This window comes from Pelodiscus sinensis, chromosome 17 (genome assembly GCF_052426305.1).
Source record: "Pelodiscus sinensis isolate ZL-2025 chromosome 17, ASM5242630v1, whole genome shotgun sequence".
Classification (NCBI taxonomy): domain Eukaryota; kingdom Metazoa; phylum Chordata; order Testudines; family Trionychidae; genus Pelodiscus; species Pelodiscus sinensis.
Window position 1 is genome coordinate 21144106 of NC_143068.1, and position 20272 is coordinate 21164377.

At 42.5% G+C, this 20272-nt stretch overlaps 1 protein-coding gene across 2 annotated transcripts in view; it reads right to left on the bottom strand.

Moving 5' to 3' along the window:
• Positions 1 to 20272, bottom strand: part of PTPN1 (protein tyrosine phosphatase non-receptor type 1) — a 68493-nt gene that overhangs the window by 3896 nt on the left and 44325 nt on the right. Inside the window, exons 3-8 of one of the 2 annotated variants that reach the window (XM_075901208.2) lie at positions 15971 to 16071; positions 10585 to 10683; positions 6724 to 6861; positions 4492 to 4701; positions 3921 to 4082; positions 2298 to 2518 (exon numbers count right to left, since the gene is read on the bottom strand). In XM_075901208.2, coding sequence (XP_075757323.2) covers positions 2298 to 2518; positions 3921 to 4082; positions 4492 to 4701; positions 6724 to 6861; positions 10585 to 10683; positions 15971 to 16071 — 931 coding nt within the window. Of the gene's footprint in view, positions 1 to 2297; positions 2525 to 3920; positions 4083 to 4491; positions 4702 to 6723; positions 6862 to 10584; positions 10684 to 15970; positions 16072 to 20272 lie in introns of both variants that reach the window. The other variant, XM_075901207.2, reaches the window with a different exon arrangement.

Genomic DNA, 20272 nt, shown 5'->3' on the forward strand with positions numbered 1-20272 from the left:
TGCTAGTAAACACTTTGCTTCTTATCTCAAGTTAATCGCCGTATACTCTATGGTACCCAAGGATCTACCCCAGTAGCTCTCATGCTATTTGCCACTGAGGGTCACATATGCAGCTCTGTGTTACTGAGCTGCAGCCATACAACCTGTATGGCCCTGAGGATGTCACATTGGCCACAGCTGCGTGCTCCTGGGGCCGCAGATTGAGAACGGATCTACCCAGTTCAAATCCTTCATTTCAATGCCACATATCAGGCAGCCACCCCCACGAACAGGAATTTCTGACAGTGAATGCAGTCAAAGCTATTCTGTGCCCTTAAAAAAAAAAAAAAAAAAATCACATACACTAATTGCACCAATTAGCTGGCTAACCCTGCTATCACTATGCACAATTGTTGGCACAAGACTAGGATACAGCTCTATATAATAATACACAAAAACACTCCTCAATTAAGAGATTAAGGCTGCAAAGTCAGGCACTCAAAACTACAGAAATGCCAGAATTAAGTTTACTTATGTAACCTTGATTCGGCTTCTTTGAGTATATGCACTAGGAGAGTACAATTACAAGATCACATACTATTTTTATATCCTTAAAAGTGTTTTAATTTTAGATATATATTTAATTTTGTGCTTTGTTTTCTAGATTTTTAAAAGTATCTTAAAAAAATCAAGTTCCATCATGTGGCATCACACAGACTTCTAACCTGGGCCATTGGCAGGGATGCTAGAGAGCAAGCACCTTCTTTTAGAAATAATAATAATAAAAATATTTGGGGGACCAACTTAAAAGTGAGGAAAAACTACTGAATGTGCCTCATTTTGTCTCAATACTTCCAGCTCTCAAGGTCACTCTCTCCAGCCAGTTTCACAAGATGGAAGTGGCTAAAGACACTAAGTTTCCCAGCTTTAGTTGCCAAAAAATATCTCCAGAACTTTGTGGGAAATGCTGAAAGTTAGATGCTCCTGTTTCTAGTATTCCCTTGCAAAACTGGTGTGGTGTTTTAGTCTAAGAATAGCCTTGGACTTCTCCCCTCAACTATTCTCTCATGACTTCTGATGTCCTCTCACATTTTCCTCCCAGAAGGGGTTTTTAGTTGGCTATCTTGGAGAAAGACGGCCAGAAACAGATCAATATCCAGTACATTAAAAACTACGGATTGTTACAGTACAATCTACTAGAATCTATTGAAACATAACAGATCCTGTATTTCAGATGTGTAGAGTATCAGTGACATCTAGTGGTTAAACACAAACACCACTTCCCCATATTCCCCATCCCAAGTTACAGATTTATTCTTTAGGCTAAACACTTTAATCTAGGCTGAAAGTGAATAAATTCTCATCAAGAGATTTTCTTTTAAATGATCAAAATCTATATGACCTGTAGTAAAAAGCAAATAGCTCCCGAGCATGACACAAACATCCTGAACTGTAGCTTTAAGCTCTCTCTCTCTTTCTCTCTCCCTCCCCACCATCACCCCCACCCCTTTCCCTTCCCCTATTTATTTCAAGTTTTCTTTATCCCCTAGTCATAACTCTGGTCATCTGAAGAAGTGGGCTGTGCCCATGAAAGCTCATACCACCATCGACATTTTTTATTAGTCTATAAAGTGCTACCAGACAATTTGCTTGCTGTTTTTTTAAAAAGGTTAATAGGATGAACTGTATCTTTAAAAACAATGAGTAGTGCTGTGGCGCCTTAGAGACGAACAAAAAATATATATAGTATCATGAGCTTTTGTGGGCACAACCCACTTCACATGAAATGAGCTCAAGTCATCTTGAAGGCAAACTGGTGCTTTGATGTTACATGAAAGTTGCCTGCCCCTGTATTCTAACAGAGACAGAATAATCTTAGAAGGAGATTTTAAAATATAGTAGAATATATTTGATCAAGTATGTAGAGCACCAGATACCTGCACTAACTGCTGTGGTTGACACTAGCTGGCGTGACAATCCACCTAATGCGTACGAGATAACTAAATCAACTGTACAACAAAACCTTTATGCACTCACATGTGAGGCTAAACCAGGCAGCCATTGTGCCATCTCCTCTTTTACCAAAGCTTAGGAAGAGCTGTCATCCTTTTCACTACGCATGTAGGCCTTTGGAAATCAAGGGCTAGAACCCAATTCTAGGAGCGCTGTTACAGAAAAGTGGCAAGTTCTGTCCAACACCCTGAGGTGGTGCTAAGTGGCTCAGATAAGGGAACGTTCTACAACCCTAACAGCTGTGAATCTATAACCATTTCCTGGAACAGTCAAAAAAGTCAACCCAAACCACCTGACTGAATTACCTGTCTGTACTCAGTTGCACAGGTAAGCCATCGGGCACCATCTCCTCCACAGTGCTGACTGCACATCTGATCTCCTCTTCTACCACGGGGTGCTTAGGGAAAAACTCTGTGTGCTCATGCATCCGCCCATTGAGCATTTCTGATGTTCGCTTTGGTGGCCTCGGGGGTGGAGGAGTATGTTCTGGTGGAGGGTCCAAGTCTTCATTGGAAAGCTCTTTCCACTGCTCCTTCACAGAAGAAAGTGGCTATTAAGCTCTGCTGTGTTATAATATATTAATATTAAACCCCTGTAATTTTAACAGTAATGGAGTAGAAGCTTATACATTAGTCATTGTTTTACTTTCAGGATAACTGTTCAGAGGCATTCACTACCCCTCACACCAACTACCTAGCATACCCTCAGCCCAACCACACATATGGAAAACATTCCCTGGAGATTTAATTTAGTGCTTCACCTACATGAAACACTTAAGTAGCACAAAATGGGATTCATGTTGCTGTAGTATTACTTAGCAATAACTTAAACATGCATGCTTCAAAAGGAGACAACAGTGGAAGAATCTACAGCATGTTGGAAAAATAAGGGACTAAATAGAAGACTTAGCAAAATAGCCTCTCCAAACTGTTTCCCATAGGGATACATGGAGAATTTTGCATGTGACAGCTGCTGCTATGTGCTATTTGTACCAGTACAAAGACATGAATGTGTGTAACACAATGGATTCAATCCAAGAGCACTATGCAAGAATTTAAGTTATTGTACAATAGTTGTGTCAAGGGTTGTATGCACTTTAGTGATTTATTCAGCCCCCTTAAAGTCATTAAACCATCTTCATAACATTTGCCTGGCTACATACAATTATGAGTTTTTGGGTTCTTAAATCAGGGGAGAAAATAACTTAAATTTCTTACAAGCACTGTTGTAAGTGTGTGATGGAGTGCAGGAAGCTCAAGGCAGTGGGTGGGGATGTGTGTGTGGGGGGGGGTGCAGGAGTCTGGGCGGGGAGTGGTGAGGAGTTCAGAGTAGAGGATTGGAGTGTGCAGGGAGGGGTGCAGGATCAGAGCAGGCAGTTGGGGCTGTGTGTGTGCACACCTGTCCTTGCTGGTCCCCTTCATTTGTTCAGTCAGGGAACACCACAGCTCATCTGCCTTGCCCGAGTGAGAAGAACGCATCAAACTATACTTTTCCCTTACTCCCCGATATTGACAGGAAAGGGAACACAAGTAGTGTCCCCATATGAATCTCGTAGGTGAGGGAGCTTTAGCTCCACATGCCCTTCCTAAATGGCTCTCTGTCTCAGAGCTGGGCCAGTCTCAGACTGGTGGGGCAGAGGGGTGAGAGAGGGGGAAGAGCATCACTAGCTGACTCTTTCCACCAGCCTGCAGCCAAGCCCCGGGAGCCTGGCTAGGACCATGCTGACCCCAGCCAGCTGCTCTGGCTCCTTCCCAGAGCAGCTCACCCACTTACTAGTCACTTCTGGTCTTAATCTACTGCACAACTGCTATTGTTATATGCTGTATAGCTATCATTATGTCGACCCCTGAATATGAGAGAGATAAGGACAATGATGTAATCTTTTATTGAATCAACTCCCTCACCAATGGCATGTACTCAGTACTCACCTGCACTGAAGCATCCCCCATAATAAATTTTGCTCCTTCAATAACAGCCAAGTAAGAGAAACGAAGTTGATCTGCTGTCTGTATAAGCCCCATTCTGTACTTTCTCATTTCTAAGAGAACTTGCTTAATGTCCACAGAAGAAGGATCTTTCCTTTTGTCCATCTGAAGGTAAAGATTTAAAACTTGCTTTACACAGATAGCCATTCTAATAGGTTTCAACACAATGACTCATTTGTTGCTTAGGCTTCAAACTGCTCCCATATTAATGAATGACTAGAATGGGGATATTCATATGGCTTGTTCAGTTCTCCAACATGTTTCCAAAAGGGCATGGGGATAAAGGTAACATATGGGACTTCTATCAGGCCTGCATTGCTTTAAGAGAGATTTTTTTTACCTTGCAATAACTAGTGAATGTGAGCTATTCAAGGTTAAACCCCCCCCAGAGAAGACCAGGTTACAAGACCATTTTAGTTTAGTCTCAGGGTAAATTAGGCAAGGACCACTCTTCTTAGCAGGAAGACAAAACGTAACTCACTCCTTATTCCCTTCGAGCGTAAGTGATTCTTACCAGTAGAAGACACGTATCAACCAAACAAAAAGTTCCTGATCTTCCAATTCCTGCACTGCAATGCACCACAATAGGTCCGTGCTCATGACTCAGTGAGCCAGACTCTCTCACTTTGAACAGAAAGTTGAGGAATGAAGCAGGAGATTCTGGGACTCCAAAGTCAGGCCACGTGGTATAGTGAAAGTGCAGAATTTCTCTAGTTTCTTGTGCCTGTAAAAATGTTTCCAAGCTATAAGACTATCTAGATAGGATGTAAAAGGTATTCAACCACAGGTATTGTCTGCAATACAAAATACTAATCAGAAGAAGGATACTACTCACCACATGTTCTTATATCTAGTAAGTGACCAATTTTCATAATATATTACATCCAAAGGGATTTCCATGCTGGTAAAATCAAATTCGAGATGCTACAAATATACACATCTACATTCTACAATTCATAAGGAATAGGGAAGGAACTGAATTTATGCCAATCTGATTTCTCTTTCAAATCTTACCTTGAAAATGATTCCCTTAAAATTTATGCTGCGCAAATTCTACTCACCATTCTATTACTTTGTTCTTCCACTCTACTCAACCATTCAGCATGAATACTTGCTGGCTTGTTTGCTGCTTTCCTTAATTTCAATCTCAGGTAGGAAACCTAAGGCTCAGGGTCCGGACTTGGCCCCCGAGGCTCTGGGTCAGGATTTGGCCCATGCTGGTGCTCCAGCCCTCCTGCCAACCTCCCGTGGGGTTGGAGCACACACAATCTACCAGCCTGGGCCTCTCTAGGCTGTGATGTGCGAGGGGAATGTGGGGAGTTTTTCTCCTTTTCCCTCGGAGACTGTCTCAGTGAGGTTTTGTGGTTTGTTTTGTTTTTTTCCTTCTTACTTGTGTGTGGCCCACGACTGATTTTTTTCAGCGACCGCCGACCCAGAAGAGGTTCTTCAACCCTGTTCTAATCTGATTTTCCTATGAAGTTTTCCTATTCTGCACTTAAGAGCTGCAAACCCAAACTAAAGCACCACTTGCTTGTAAAAATATCATCAGTGTTTACACTCAAATACTAATTCTCTTCCCATAAAAGCTGTGTGATGTTTTGAATGGACACCAGACAAAACTAAATTATACAGTAATTTTACAGTTGATAACTTGGATGTTCATTTTATCAGCCCCATATAAAATAGGCACGACAGCCTTCTGGTTAGGCAGGCTGGTTGAAATCTTGGGAAAATGAGGTAGCTCAAGTTGCAGGAGCAGCTCAGACTTGTCCAAAACAGGGACCTTATATCGGCAGAGTCTTCTCTTTCACAACCAACATCCTCTACTAAGCTGAAAGCCATTTCAGAAGAGTGTTAAAACTGATGCTCTCAGCTTCCTGAAATCCTGAACAAAGCTTTAGCAGTGCCTGCAGGAAGCAGACTTCAAGGTTTCTGCTAGTCATATTTGTACATGACAATGGACTTACATTCAGCTTCCAGGCTAGGAGCAGCATGAAAGCAAGGTACTAAATTGTTTAGGAGGCTATAGGTCAGGGGTGGGTAACTTAAGGCCCGGGGGCTGGATGCAGCCCCTCGCTTGCCTGGATCTGGCCTCCGAGATTCGGAATCCCCCTCCTCTCCCCAAACACTGTGGTCCAGGCCCACCATAGGTCTGGAGAACAGAAAGTCTACTAGCCTGGGTCTCCCTAGGCTCTGGTGTGTAGGGGGAATGTGGGAAGTGTCTTTCTTCTTCTCAGTCAGGGGCCATGTCAGTAGTGTGCAGCTCCTCTATCTCCACTGCTATTTGTATCTGAGTAGTGTCCCTCTGCTTTCCTGCTGCCAGAGCCATTCCTCCTGCAGTGAAAAAGTCCAGCAGTGGGAAAAGGCTTTGGCAGCTCATTGCCCCATATAGCTACACACCATAGTTCGAACGCAGCCTGCTTTTCACTGTAGTGTGTAACTACACATGCCCGAGGAGTAGCTGTCAGTGTCTCTTGTACTCAGGACCAGTGTTCTCTAACTTTTCCCATCCTTGTGCAGAATTTTGTTATGTGCGTTAAGGCATGTGCGACCGTGCACCACCAATAGAAACACATGCTGCTGGCTGTGAGCACACTGATAATCAGCTGAGCAACATGTGACTTGCTCCTGGGTGGCTGCCCAAGCACACAGCTTACGAAGAACACTTCTCAGGACCTGGAAATACAGCTCAATGATGGGGAATCCAGGGACAACATGATTTAATTGGCCTGCTCTCCATACTTACAGCAAGGTTTTCCAATTCTAGCTGTCGTACTGTGTAATATGATTTTATATCTTCAGAGATCAAGGTTAACTTCAAGTTTGTATCCTCAAAGAGCATTTCTTTCTCCTCTTTCTGTGGCCAGTACTGTGCACACTTTATCTAAAAAAGCAAACAGAAGACAAGCACTAGTTACTTGGCTCTATGGTAAAGGCGAGGAAAGAGGAGTGTTCCTTAACCCACGCTACTCTGCACTGATTAGGCCTCAATTGTAATAGTGCGTCCACTTCTGGGCACTACATTTCAAGAAAGATGTGGAGGAAATAGAGACAATCAAGAGAACAACAACAAAAATGATTAAAAAAGTCTAAAAAACATGACCAATGGGGGAAGACTGAAGGAATTGGGCTTGTTTAGTTTGGAAGAGAGAAGACTAAAGAGGACATGATAGCCGTTTTCAAAGTTTTCAAAGAGTGTTACAAGGAGGAAGAAAAACTGTTCTCCTTGGCTTCTGATGATAGGAGAAGCAGCAATGGGCTTAAATTGCAACAAAGGAGGTTTAGATTTGACATTAGGAAAAACTTCCTGTCAGAGCAATTAAGCACTGGAATAAATTGTGGTTGCAGAGTCTTCATCACTGAGATATTTAAGAGCAGGTTAAATAGACATCTATCAGGGATGATTTAGATGATGGCTGGTACTGCCGTGAGAGCAGGGGCCTGGACTTGACTGACCTCTTGAGGTTCCTTCCAGTTCTAGTGTTCTATGATTAAGTTATATTACATGTATTACTATGGCACCAAAGAGTCCGGAGTATATTGCAATAAATTCAAACACACATTTTTAAAAAGAAATAGTTCTTGCAGGATGGTCTCCTGTTTCCAGTACATTGTGTGTGTACCGAGCACACCTTGGTATCTTTCACAAAGGCCCAGATGATGGCCCTCGCTGAACCCCTGGAAAATTCCCAGAGCACAAAGGTGGCTTAGGGTGAATGCAGCCCTTCTACTCATCCTCTGGCACAGGGTTATGCATGGATGGGGGATGGATCAGGGTAACTGTGTCAGATGAGATTTTTGGGGTATCCATTAACTCTCCACAAAAAATAAGTCTGAGATGATTGTGATTGCATATGGCATAGTTTAAAAGTTATGAAATTTTAATTGATCTAAAAAAGGAATCTGCAAATATTTCTGTTACCTAACTCCTGACTGTACCTAGTAATTTTCTCAGTAATAATTTTCCAAGAAACCTAAAGTCTGCACCAATAAACTGTTGACATGCTAGAAACTAAAATGAGTCAGCCAAAAACATAAGTAGTGCATTTTTCTCTGTACAAAGGGGAAATGACACTAAAGGATCTTCTTAGCATACTTAAATCTGCAACCACATTTGACAGCTAGACCTATATGTATATTTTGAATGTTGAAAAGTGCTACTTCTCAGAATTTGACACAGCTCCTCTGAAACCAGATTATGATCAGCGTTCCAAATCTATGTTTGCAGAGGAAATGCATTAAATCTGCATATGGATAATGCTTCTTATATTACATTGTAAATAAACTGGTCTTAATTTGCAACAGAACAAAATTGAAACAAGAAAGCTGGTTCTTACATAGTTTATTAACATCGAAAATTAGTGAGTCATTATGAATGGGAAAGTAATAAAATGCTAGAGAACTATCACAGGAATTGGGGTAAAAACTGGATTTAACCTCTCAGGGCAGTTTGACATTCTACAAATACCATTTTATTTGTAGATGTTGAAGGAATCTCAGGACAAATTGTCAAGTTTAGAGGTATCAAGGCCTAGCGTGCTTCCAAAGCTGATTAAATACCAAGCCGGCTGACAACATGAATAAAGTATATACAGGTTGAACCTCTAGTCTGGCATCATCTGTGGTCCAGCATAATTTTAGTTAGCTGAAAGTCCACCTTCTCATGGGCGTGGCCAAGTTTCCCCACAGTCCATAAAGTTTTACAGTTCTGGCTCTTAGGCTACCTCTACACTAAACATCTGCCAAAAAAAAACTTGAAAAGAGGGACTCATTAGCATAAGTCATTACATCATTAGCATATTTCTGCCTTTTTCTGTGCAAGGGGTTTTTGCACAAAAAGCAGTGTAACTGCTTCCATTTTGCGTAGGACCCTTATGCCTCCAGGATAGCTCCACTACTTCTTTTTGTGCACAAACCCCTTGCAAAAAAAAAAAAAAAACGAAACAGCAGAATATGCTAATGATGTTATGACTTATGCTAACGAGTCCCTCTTCAAGTTTTTTTTGGCAGAAAATATGCTAGTGTAGCCATAGCTTCAGTGTTCTATGCTGTTAAGCTCTAATTTACCCCTAAATATCTCAGAGTCCAATAAGCAGTGGAAATATTGGTAATGCTGCTAGAGACAATACTGACCACCCATGGTTTGGCAAATTCTCTGCCAGCAGTCAGATCCCAAGGGTGCTGGACTAGAGAGGTTAAACCTGTATTTATAATCTTCTGCATTTAAAACAAAATTAATCTTAGAAGAGAGGAATTAGCTTCCTATCTAATTTCTGCACCAAATGGCTCTGCAAATAACATTTTGTAGCGTTCCACTGAAGATCTCCCACTGCTGTGTGTCGAGAAGCATTAGTGGTCTGCTTTAAGGGATCATTCATTGCTTTGTTCAAAAGAACTGGAGGGGGTAGGGGAAGAGCGTGTGGTTCCTGTATTATAACCAATCACTAAGCAAAAAAACCTTGAATCAGAGTTAAAACACAGCTTACTGCACAACTGTTCTGATGCCCAGGAATTCTTTTCTGCTTATGCAACACTAGACCACCACTTGGACACAGCACACCTACTTACTTTCCTCTGAAAGGGCCTTGCAGTCAGCAGAGGAAATAAAAAAACATCCCTGTGTTGTTCTATTACTTTTGTATTAAATCCTCTTCTCTGAGCACAGACCTACTAATGTGATTACAGTATGGCAGCTTCCATTAACAAGCAAAGTACGGTAACTTTTGAGCCCATCGTTGTAGAACAAGCCCTGGTTGTTCCCCACCAGCTGCCATGGAATTAAGCCAACCTCTTCCCCTCAGTCATGCAGTGGATCAGAAGTGGTAAGAGCTATTAGTAGAGCCTGCACCCCCATCTGTTCACCAGAGGGGCTGAACCCTTCTGCATCCCCAGGGACAAATGACCATAATGTTCAGAGATGGATGGTAGATTTCTAGATATTTTACACTTAGTTTCTGGGGATCATTCTCTGTGTCTTACTCCCCTCATTCCCCCTGTCCCTGGGGAAATTTAGCTATGTAGGAGGAAAGATGAACTAATTAGGAAATATGCAGGTCAGGAGTGGAGCAGGAGTCTGAAAGAAATAAGGGAAATAGGAAATAAGAAGCTAATATCACCCTGATCAGTTTTTATACATCACTCCTCTTTCTCTATATTTTGTCTGTCTTTAGATCTAGATTATAAGCTCTTTAGGGAAGTAAATTAATATATAACTGCTTTTAAGGCTCATGGATAGTGCCTAAGTAATGTAAAGGATCTTAATATAAATGGGAATCAGAGCCAGTCTCCAGCCATTACTAAAGAGGAACTAGACATAAGTATCTATACTGCTAGGACTAAAAAGAGAAACTAAGTTAGTTCTCTTGTATGGAAAATGCCAATTGTGCTTTGCCATTCATTTAGCTGAATGCAGAAGTTATGCTCTGCTTTTCTGAACTGGATAATTTGCACACCTCTCTGAGTTAGCAAAGATACCTTTACAGATTTCAGCTTCTGAATCTTAGATGTGTGTTGTTAGACAAAATCCTGTACATGCATCTTTCTGCTACCATTATTTTTTGCTTTTTTTTTTTAAATATACGCCATTAAAAAGAAGTTCTATTCTTACCGATCCTTTTTCCATCACTCTGTTGAGCATGACAACACCACGGCTTTTCTGTTCCCAAACCATCTCCCAAAAGTGACCACAAGTATTTGGCAGAGGACCCTGCAAAGAAAGAGAATCTTCTGAACCAAACATTGTCTGTAGAAAAAGATCAGAGCACTGTACCCTAGTAAGTTACCTAACTTTACAGCCTAATTCATGGAAGTAACGTCTCATTTAAATGTCTGAAATGCAATACAATAGGCTTTAAGTTCCATTTTCCAACCATGAAGTCACCAGCTTAAGTGTGCAAAAGCTCTTTCCCACAGAAAATAGGAAGAGAGAAATGGTCTTATTTACAAGAAGGGAACTGGGAATGAAAAAAACCCCAAAAACAGAACTTGCTCAGGAAGGGCAAAAAAGGAATCTAATGGGAGAAATAATACCACTCTCACTCGGTCAACAGGATTTAAGAATAAGTGGTTTGCAGAATTGGGACCAACATGATTGACAGTAAGTAGATATTACAGGTGATAAAGAACTTGCTAGTAATAATGCGTCCAAGTTACTGACTGTGGCCTAGCAAACCACGGTCTGTCAAAAGAATGAGCCAACCATTCTGAGCTGCTCCAAGACACTACAAAATTCATCAGTGTTCTTTAACTGTTCTCTAAGAGGTAGTTGTCTCCACTATATGCCAAAGCTATCTACTTTCAGAGCACTTCAAAGATTAACAAAGATTAGAGTAATGGAAAAATCTTAGAGTGCAGAGAAATATCACCGGCAGATAGCCTTAGTCTAAGTTATTAAAAAAACCCTAACTAAGTTTTGCTGCTATGATTTCTCTTACCTCACAGGGTTCAAGGACAAAATAACATGGCATGGTCCTTGAAAAGAGTGGATTGGATTCTTGGTGGCTTAATTTCAAACTGATTAAAGAAACACTGAGTTAGAACTATATAAATTATCAGCTAAGTGTACCTCTTTTTGTGCTACAGGTTAGAATTATTATAGAAAAGAATAGATAGCTATCAGTCCTATGACCTTCCTTGCCCTGAATAAGAAAAACAAGTAGATGTGTCTAGTCATTTTTCCTTGTTTTCTAGGACATTTCCTAATGAACTGAAGTTGTCTAAAATTCTCTTTTCTACTTCCGCAGAGATTAATGCTGATATTCTGAAAACAAGGAAGAGCTCAAGTTCTGCTAAAAAATATATTCCCAGTTTACCATCATCTAGTAAGTTTACAAGGAAGAATTTTTAAAAAACAAAACTTTAGACTAGGGATGTAAGCGACTAGTTGACTACCTGATAAGCAAAAGCATATAGGATAGTGGACTAGTGATTCGACTAGTCACTTATTAGAGGCAGCAAAGGAGGGGGGGGGCACTAGCTTAAAAGCCAGTTCCCCCCAGCACCATCTCCATGGGGAGAAGGGGCAGGGGTGCAGTGGAAACTGGCAGCACTTCTGCCTTTGAAATGTAGCAAGAACAGAGTTCTTGCTACATTTCAAAATCAGAAGCGCTGAGGGGAGCTGGGGACTCAAACAGTCCCCTACTAGCCCCGTGCTCCATGCTTGTGTAACTGTCACCAGGAGGATTTGAACCTGGGACCTCTGAAGTTTAGTGTAGGAGCCTCTACCCTCTCAGCTAAAAGCCAGCTGGCTCTCAGGCCATGCTGTAGAGGTCTCTTGGTTTTATCTGTTGTTGTGGTCTAGGTGCCACTACATGAGACAAAGAACCACATTAGGGCTGTGTCTAGACTACATCCCTCTTTCAACAGAGGGATGTAAATTAGACACTTTGAAATTGCAAATGAAACCAGGATTTGAATTTCCCGTGCTTCATTTGTATAACCGTGTAATGGCGCTTTTGAAAAAGCGCTATTTTGAAAGTAAAACTGCAGTCTAGATGCAGTTCTTTCAAAAAAGGCAGGCTTTTTTGAAAGAGCCTGTAAACCTCTGTCGAAAGAGGGATGTAGTTTAGACACAGCCTAGGTGTGTGGGTTACACTTGTGTCCCCTGCTGGCCATACTCTCTGCAAAGCTTCCGTTTTTGAAATGTAGCAAGAGCCGGAAGGTTGGAGTGGGAGTGCCCTGATCAACTAATCAAATAGTCAATGCAAACTACATCCTTTCTTTAGATGACTCTTTCCAGGGAAGTGGCCCATAAATCTGATTGTCTAAATAACATGAAGGCAAACAAGAATTCTGGCACAGACTTAGCAACGAACGAGACATATTCAGTCTGATTACACAAAGATGTAGAAGTTTAGATTCACTGGTAGTATAACTCAGTGGTACTATTTTTATGATATTTACACACACACACACACACACACACACACACAAAACCTCGTAAATCAGATTTTTTTTAATGCTTTTTCTGCCTCAATTTTAAAATAACATTTAGAGAAAACAGCTCCAAACCAACAGTCTAACCTGAAGAAATGAGATTCCTCACTACTTCTCAATAGCACACTGGTGGTACAGCCTAGTCAATGGACAAAATTCACACTTTTAAACCTCAGCCAGCGGAGTACTACACTGCTTTGTTGATGCAGTACTATTAAAGTTATAAGAAGGATCCATCACTAGAGTTAGATGTCCAGGAATGCACTGTTATCTGAGGGCTGAGGATTTAAAATATCCTTAAATTAACTATATTTCATAACTATGGGTATACAGATGACAAAAGGAAAATCCTTTAGTTATTTTTGTTTATATATAGTTTCGGTAGGATTCAATTTAAGAGCCCGATTGCTTAATAACACCTGCTGTTTATAGTACATTACCAAATCCTGGGTATTCATGTTTGCTTCATGTTTGCATAACTTTCTATGTGTATAAAGTTGTCTTAATAGGCGAAATTCACCGATAATAGGGATTAGTGGGACTTCTGCATAGGTCTTGCTTTCGCTATGTCCTCAAAGGCAAATTTCATCCCAACTATATCTAGACTATCTTTTGACATCAACAAGGTTATGTACGTAACTTTCTATAGAATTGCAAGGTCTGCAGCAATTTTTATCATACCAGCTACTTCAACTAAACTGTGATTAATTTACATTGTTCAAAACATGATCATTTTGAACACATGATGATTACCTGATCTGTTCATTCCCTTCTTAAGCACCTGGCTTTGCCTTCGATAAGAAGACAGGATATTGGCTGGGGGATCTTCGGTCTGACCTAGTATTACTGTTCTTATGACATCTTCTCTCAAATATAGCTCTAATAAAGGATTTCAGCATTCGAAGAAAGTTCTTCCCTACACTGTATTTTTAACTTTATATTTCCAGAGCAGTGAAACATGCATCTAAAAATGAATTCAAAAAGGTTACCCGGCACATGAAGGCTGTGATATCAACTATAAATATTTCAAAACCAGACTATTAACTGTTACTATTCTTAAGGTGGCATCTGTAGTTAACATTCCTTGTAATGCTGTTAGGTAAAGGAGCACAAGAAGTCATCCATAGGCATGACAAACTGACATATCACCTCAACGTAAAACTCTTTATTGAAAGATTTAGAAAGACTGGCCAGAGAATTTGATTTTTCGTTTATTGCATCTGGCTGCCTCAAATATATGCATGAAAACAGAGATTAGCTTGAGGTCTAATAATGGCGATTGGGGTCTTAAGTTGTGAGGACTTTCTGAACTCAAGTTAATGTTGTATTCCTTTAATTATGGTTTTAATTTGCGAGGTTATATTTTGTATGCCTACTGTCTGATTTATTAGAAACATGGACATGTCACTGTGTGATGTTTGGACGCGAGAAGTTTCATTTCCTGCTCAACTCTAGTTACACTTGTGTTTTACATGTCCCTTAAGAGATCTAGATAATAAGGATTTACTTCTAGATGGATAAAGAGTCCAACAGACTTCAAAAATTGCATCCTTCAGATGTTATAAGCTTAAGTGGCAAGACAGACGCACTATTAGCTAACAAAAGATTTAATCCAAAGGCAGATCTGGAAACTGTACTGAAGCCATTTCTAGGAAAACCAGTCAAGGCAAATCCTAGTCCCATTAAAGTCAACAGCAGTGTTGGGCAACCTAGGCTAGTGAGTGGGCCACATGAAAGGCCCTCCATCTCAAAGGGGGACATGATAGCCGTTTTCAGGTATCTACAAGGGTGTCATGAGGAGGAGGGAGAAAACTTGTTCATCTTGGCCTCTGAGGATAGAACAAGAAGCAATGGGCTTAAACTGCAGCGAGGGAGGTTTAGGCTGGACATTAGGAAAAAGTTCCTAACTGTCAGGGTAGTCAAATACTGGAATAAATTGCCCAGGGAGGTTGTGGAATCCCCATCTGTGGAGATATTTAAGAGTAGCTTAGATAAATGTCTATCAGGGATGGTCTAGACAGTATTTGGTTCTGCCATGAGGGCAAGGGACTGTACTCGACCTCTTGTGGTCCCTTTCACTCCTAGTAGTCTATGATTCAATGGGCTGCAAGATTGTTGTAACCAAGATAATCCACCTGGGCTAGGGTAGTTGTGTTAACTGCATTTGCATATATAGAATTTGTGAGGTGTGCCAAGTGAACCATAGCAGAGAGAGAGTTCATGGCTTTTTACAGTCAATGTTGTGTGCAATCAGCATGCACATCACTTCACAAGCCCTTGCTTTACCTATGTGTCCCTTTAGTAATACTGGTATGAAAAGAACCTCTGCCTGAAACAAGAGGAATCTGGCAATGGTCAGCTGGCGTTACATCTACACTGCAGGCTTCTTGCGCAAGAACTGTTTTGCGCAAAAGGTCTTGCAAAAGAGCACGTCCACACTGCCATGTGCTTTTGCACAAGAGCGTCCATGGCAGTGTGGATGCTCTCTTGCGCAAGAAGCCACAGTTGCCCATCCACACTGCCATCTTGCGCAAGAGCTCATGGGGAAAAGAATAACTCTTGCGCAAGAAGCCCTCTGTCCCAACGCTTTACTGTAAATTTACTTGTGCAAGAACGCGTGTGCAGTGTAGACGCTCCGCAAGCTTTTGCGCAAGAACAGTTCTTGCGCAAGAAGCCTGCAGTATAGACGTAACCAAAATGTTTTGTGGGCCACACAGAACCCTGCTGGGCCATACGTGGCCCGAGAGCCACAGGTTGCCCACCACTAGTCAACAGGGATATTCCTATTGACGTCACTGGAGCCAGAATTTAACTTCTTGTGTTCAAAAGAGTGTTAACATTTCAGAACACCCTACTCTCCTGGTGTGAATGGGCATTAAACATTAGCAGATAAAAATACAAGATCAGAATGAGCTACTAAAACCAATGCTGATATGCAGCACGTGACAATACAATATTTACAAAGTCATGTTTAACAAAAAGCTCTTGGAGTTACTGGTTTGAGAAAGGGTAAAATGATTCTATTAATGAACAATTTTGCCATTTTTTCCAGTAGTTACCTGGGTAAGGATGTAGCTTCTTTGGGCCTCTTCCATTTTTATCAAGCTGGCATTGATATAGTCATTGTCACCTTTGTTTAGCTTAATTCGGCTGTGGTCAACTATAGTTCAGACAATCAGAAAACAATGGTTAATGCCTTAATGTTATATGATACAAGGCCAATTTCATCAAATACTAGGACTAAAAATGTAACTTTCTAAAAGAACAAACAGTAAAACAGTAACAAATAAGTACGGTCTCCAAAGAGTTCTTTGCACTTGCTGTACTGGAACAGACAGACAATAATTAGTACTATTTTATTGTTATAATAAGATCCCTATTTAAAGAGTTGTGAAATGTGCACATGCAGGGATCACAATAGTATGTGAAAACCAGATAATATGCACAGAGATTTATATATCAGGTTACTACTTCAACATGCAACTAGCATATACAAACTAATTACACAACTACATGCCTATTTTTGCAGGTCTTGGTGAAAAATCAGCTCATTAAAATCTGGATAAAAAAAGATAAAACTGAACAAAGTTTCCTGCATCACAGCAGGATAATCATCAAATGGAAATCTTCACTTCTGCTTATAGGTTCCACATTTAACTGATACTTTTCCTAATCTATTCATCCCATGTACTGAACAAAAATAAAAATTACTTGACACTTATTGTACTGCACTTGTTAGTTCCAAGCTAGCAGTATTTATGGTTCCCCAATGCATAAGAATTTCCACATTTTACAGGAAAACCAAACTTACTGGAAGCAATATCATCTAAAAAACCAAAATCAACAGTTAATAGCGTTGCCAGGTGTCCGGTATTCTACCAGTCTGATATTTGCGCTCTTTGTCCAGTAAAAAAAAAAAAAAAAAATCAGAGAATACCAGACATGTGCAATGTCCAGTATTCTCTGATTTTTCTGGCTGCGCACCGGACAGAAGCCTGGCGAGGGTGGGGGGAGCGGCTGGAAGGCGAGGCCATGATCGGCACTAGGAGCCTGTGATTGCACGGAAGCCTGGCAGGGACAGGGGGGAGTGGCTGGGAGTCTCAGCCACTCCCCCCACCTCCACAAGGCTTCTGCTTAATCACAGGCTCCCAGAGCTGATCGTGGCTCCACCTCCCAGCCTGAGTCCCCCAGCTGGAAGGCGGGGTTGCGATCGCTGCTCTGGGCACCCCAGAACAGCCGGGAGGGGGGAGGGGAGGACGGGGGAGGGAGTGGCTTATCTTGTATTCCTTCCCCCTCTCCCCCACCCCCGACCAAAAAATACTGCGTGTCTGGTATTTTTTGGGAGACCATCTGGCAACCCTAGCTGTTAACAAGAAAAAAAGATGAGCCCTGATCAGTGCACAAAGTTACGTGCAACATTATAGTTCCTACTGAATTTCCTGAAAGGCTCAACTGAATTGTAGCCTCTAAAGTGGCTCTACATGTTTTCCAGTATCTGGAAATATCTGCTTAAAAAGCAATGTGTACAAGAAACCTGTGATTGCAGCATACACTACAATGTTCTTTATTTTTTTTCTATGCAGTGTTTAGCATAGGTAGTTAACAATCTGCTCCACCTAACATGTACTGAGTATCACAGCAACATTTCCCAGACCTGACTAAAAGCTCTGTAGCTCAAAAGCTTGTCTTTTTCACTAAAAGAATCAAGACCAATAAAAGTCGTTGTCACCCACCTTGTCTCAAAACAGAGGACACATTAATTCAGACTTGGAGACAAGGAAAAAAATTGCAAAAGTTGCATCTTGATCAGGGTTTCTGGTCTATTGGATTTATTATTAATTTTTCAGGGTTTATTGTAACATTTAGAGTTTTGTAAATGTCCAAGTGGAGTGTCTGGGAGCTTTTTATACATTACTCGTAGTATATACTACTTTTATGAGACCAGCAAGAAGTCCCGTGGCACCTTATAGACTAACAGATTTATTGGAGCATAAGCTTTCGTGGCTAAAGTACGGTCTGACATTATTTCGTGGAGCATAAGCTTTCGTCAGTGGGTCTTTACCCACTTTTTAGTCTATAACAGGGGTTCCCAAACTTTTGACACGGGGACCAGTACATCCATTCATGAGCTTTCGGAGGATCGGTAACATTCATTTGCATATTCATTAAGCAAATTGCAAATATGGTGTTTTTGGTCCTCCCAAAGCCCCTAGAGTCAGCTTTAGCAAAGCTTTTGATATGGCCACTCACAATATTCTTACCAGCAAGTTAAGGGAATATGGACTGGAAAAATGGACTGTAATCCAATAAAACCCTGCACCACCACAACATATATTGAAAAGGGGCTAATTTATTTTCAGAAAGCTGACACCATCTTTGGAATTTTTTATCCATATTCTCATTCCGGATGGTGAATGCACCAGGTTCTCTCCATTCTGACACATTGTAATGCCTTTAAACCTCACTGTCAGCAGTGGGGATATTTAAAAGGCACTGCTTTTACATTTTTATTCAGGATCTGCATGCGCCCTGAACTGTCCTGCTCACCTGTCCTGCTCACTGCTGGCCGATTCTCTCCCCTCCTCCCCCCCGGGCCAGCCTGGCTGTCTCTGCCAGCCGATTCTCTCCCAATCTCTCCTGGCAAGCCCTGCTGCCCCCGCGAGCTAGTTCCCCTCCCCCCCCCCGTGATCTCCCCTGGCCCAGCCCCAGTGCTCCTGCCCCCCAGCCAGCCCTGCTTCTGCCAGCCAGTTCTCCCCCTCCCCACCGCAATCTCCCCTGGCCAGTCCCACTGCCTACCCCCCGCCAGCCCTGCTTCCGCCGGCCAGTTCCCCAGCCAGCCCTGCGGTCTCCCCCAGCCAGCCTCACTGCCCCCGTGAGCCGGTTCCCGCTCCTGCGATCTCCCCTGGCCAGCCCCACTGCTCCCACTCACTACAAAGTTGATGTCCCACGATTTAGCAAATTCTCTGGTTTAGCACCCACCACGTCCCAAGGGTGCCAGACTAGAGAGATTCAACCTGTAACTATTTCTGGCGTTTATCCAATGAATGCCGATTGCATTTTTGTAAAAGGGTTTTTTAATCAGTGCTTTTATCAGTTAAGACTGAAAATCAGAAATCCTAATTGTGAGAATCTGTGCAGAGATGAGGGCTGAATATGAAGTTTTAATTACAAATATTGCCTGAGAACAGGGAGCTGCTGAAGCCTCATGAGGGCAGATATGCGGGGACTATTTGGTGTCCGGGTATTAGCCTGCTCACATCTAAAGGACCTCTCCCCAGCCTACGGGGAGGGTCCACAGAGCCCAACTGATTGCGTGGGGCAAATAATGAGAAAACAAGGACGGGCGTGAGGATCAAAGGGCTAAAATGAGAGAACCGGATGGGGATACCGAACAGAGAACCCCGGGCAGCGCCCACTGCCCCTCAAAGGTTTCGAGCGCGCCAGCGGCCGTCGCTCATTGGAACTCTGCCCGGATACGAGAGCGGATACAGGAATGGAAATAGGCTCCACAGTTACAGGCCCCTCCTCCGGCCAACCTCTTCGCCCTGGTTTTATAGATTGCCAATCCGGCGATAGCCAGGAGGTCCTCTGACTTTGTGGGGCCACGGATGGGGTGTGTGTAAATTAACAAGTGAGGGGAAAGTGCAGCCAGAACCTCAACAGGAGGTTCTGGAGGAGCCAAAAGAGAGACTGTAACCTGGTGCACTCGAGGTAGATGTGTGCCAAGGTCTGTCTCACTCCACAGAAGAGGCAAGTGTCAGGAATGGGGGTGAACCACGCCAAGTAAGATGGATCATCAGATCTGCGAGGGGGGTGCCATCCTCTGTCAGAAGGCAGACGATGTGCTTTTTAGCCCCTCTTTTTCTCTAGGGCATAGAAGAAGCGGGAGCCTCGATCCATCTCCCGAAGGAGACTGATACGAGAACGAACAAAGGCACCCCGGGCCCAAAGGTGCTCGAGGGCCCAGAGTTCCTCCCGCCTCTCCTGGTACACTACGCAGTGAGATGGACCTCCGGGGCTGGGAGCAAGTCGTCTCTCTAGCTTTAAGACCTCCCATTCCAACTACTCTATTGCCACATCCTTCCGCCGGCTGGCCCCCCTGGGTGTAGTCGCAGTAGAAGAGCCGCACGCGCACTTTCCCCACATCCCACCACCACTGCACCAAGGGAAAGGCGCATTGCCGCCTGCGCTAGGCCAGCCAGAACTCCCGGAAAGACTCTACGAAACCCACATCCTCCAGCAGACTGTTATTGAAATGCCAGTAGGCCGGACCCGGCGTCTACAAAGAAAGAGAGGCCTTCACAGCCACCAGATGGTAGTCCAAGAATGGAGCCGGCCTAATGCTGGAGGAGTGGGCCTGG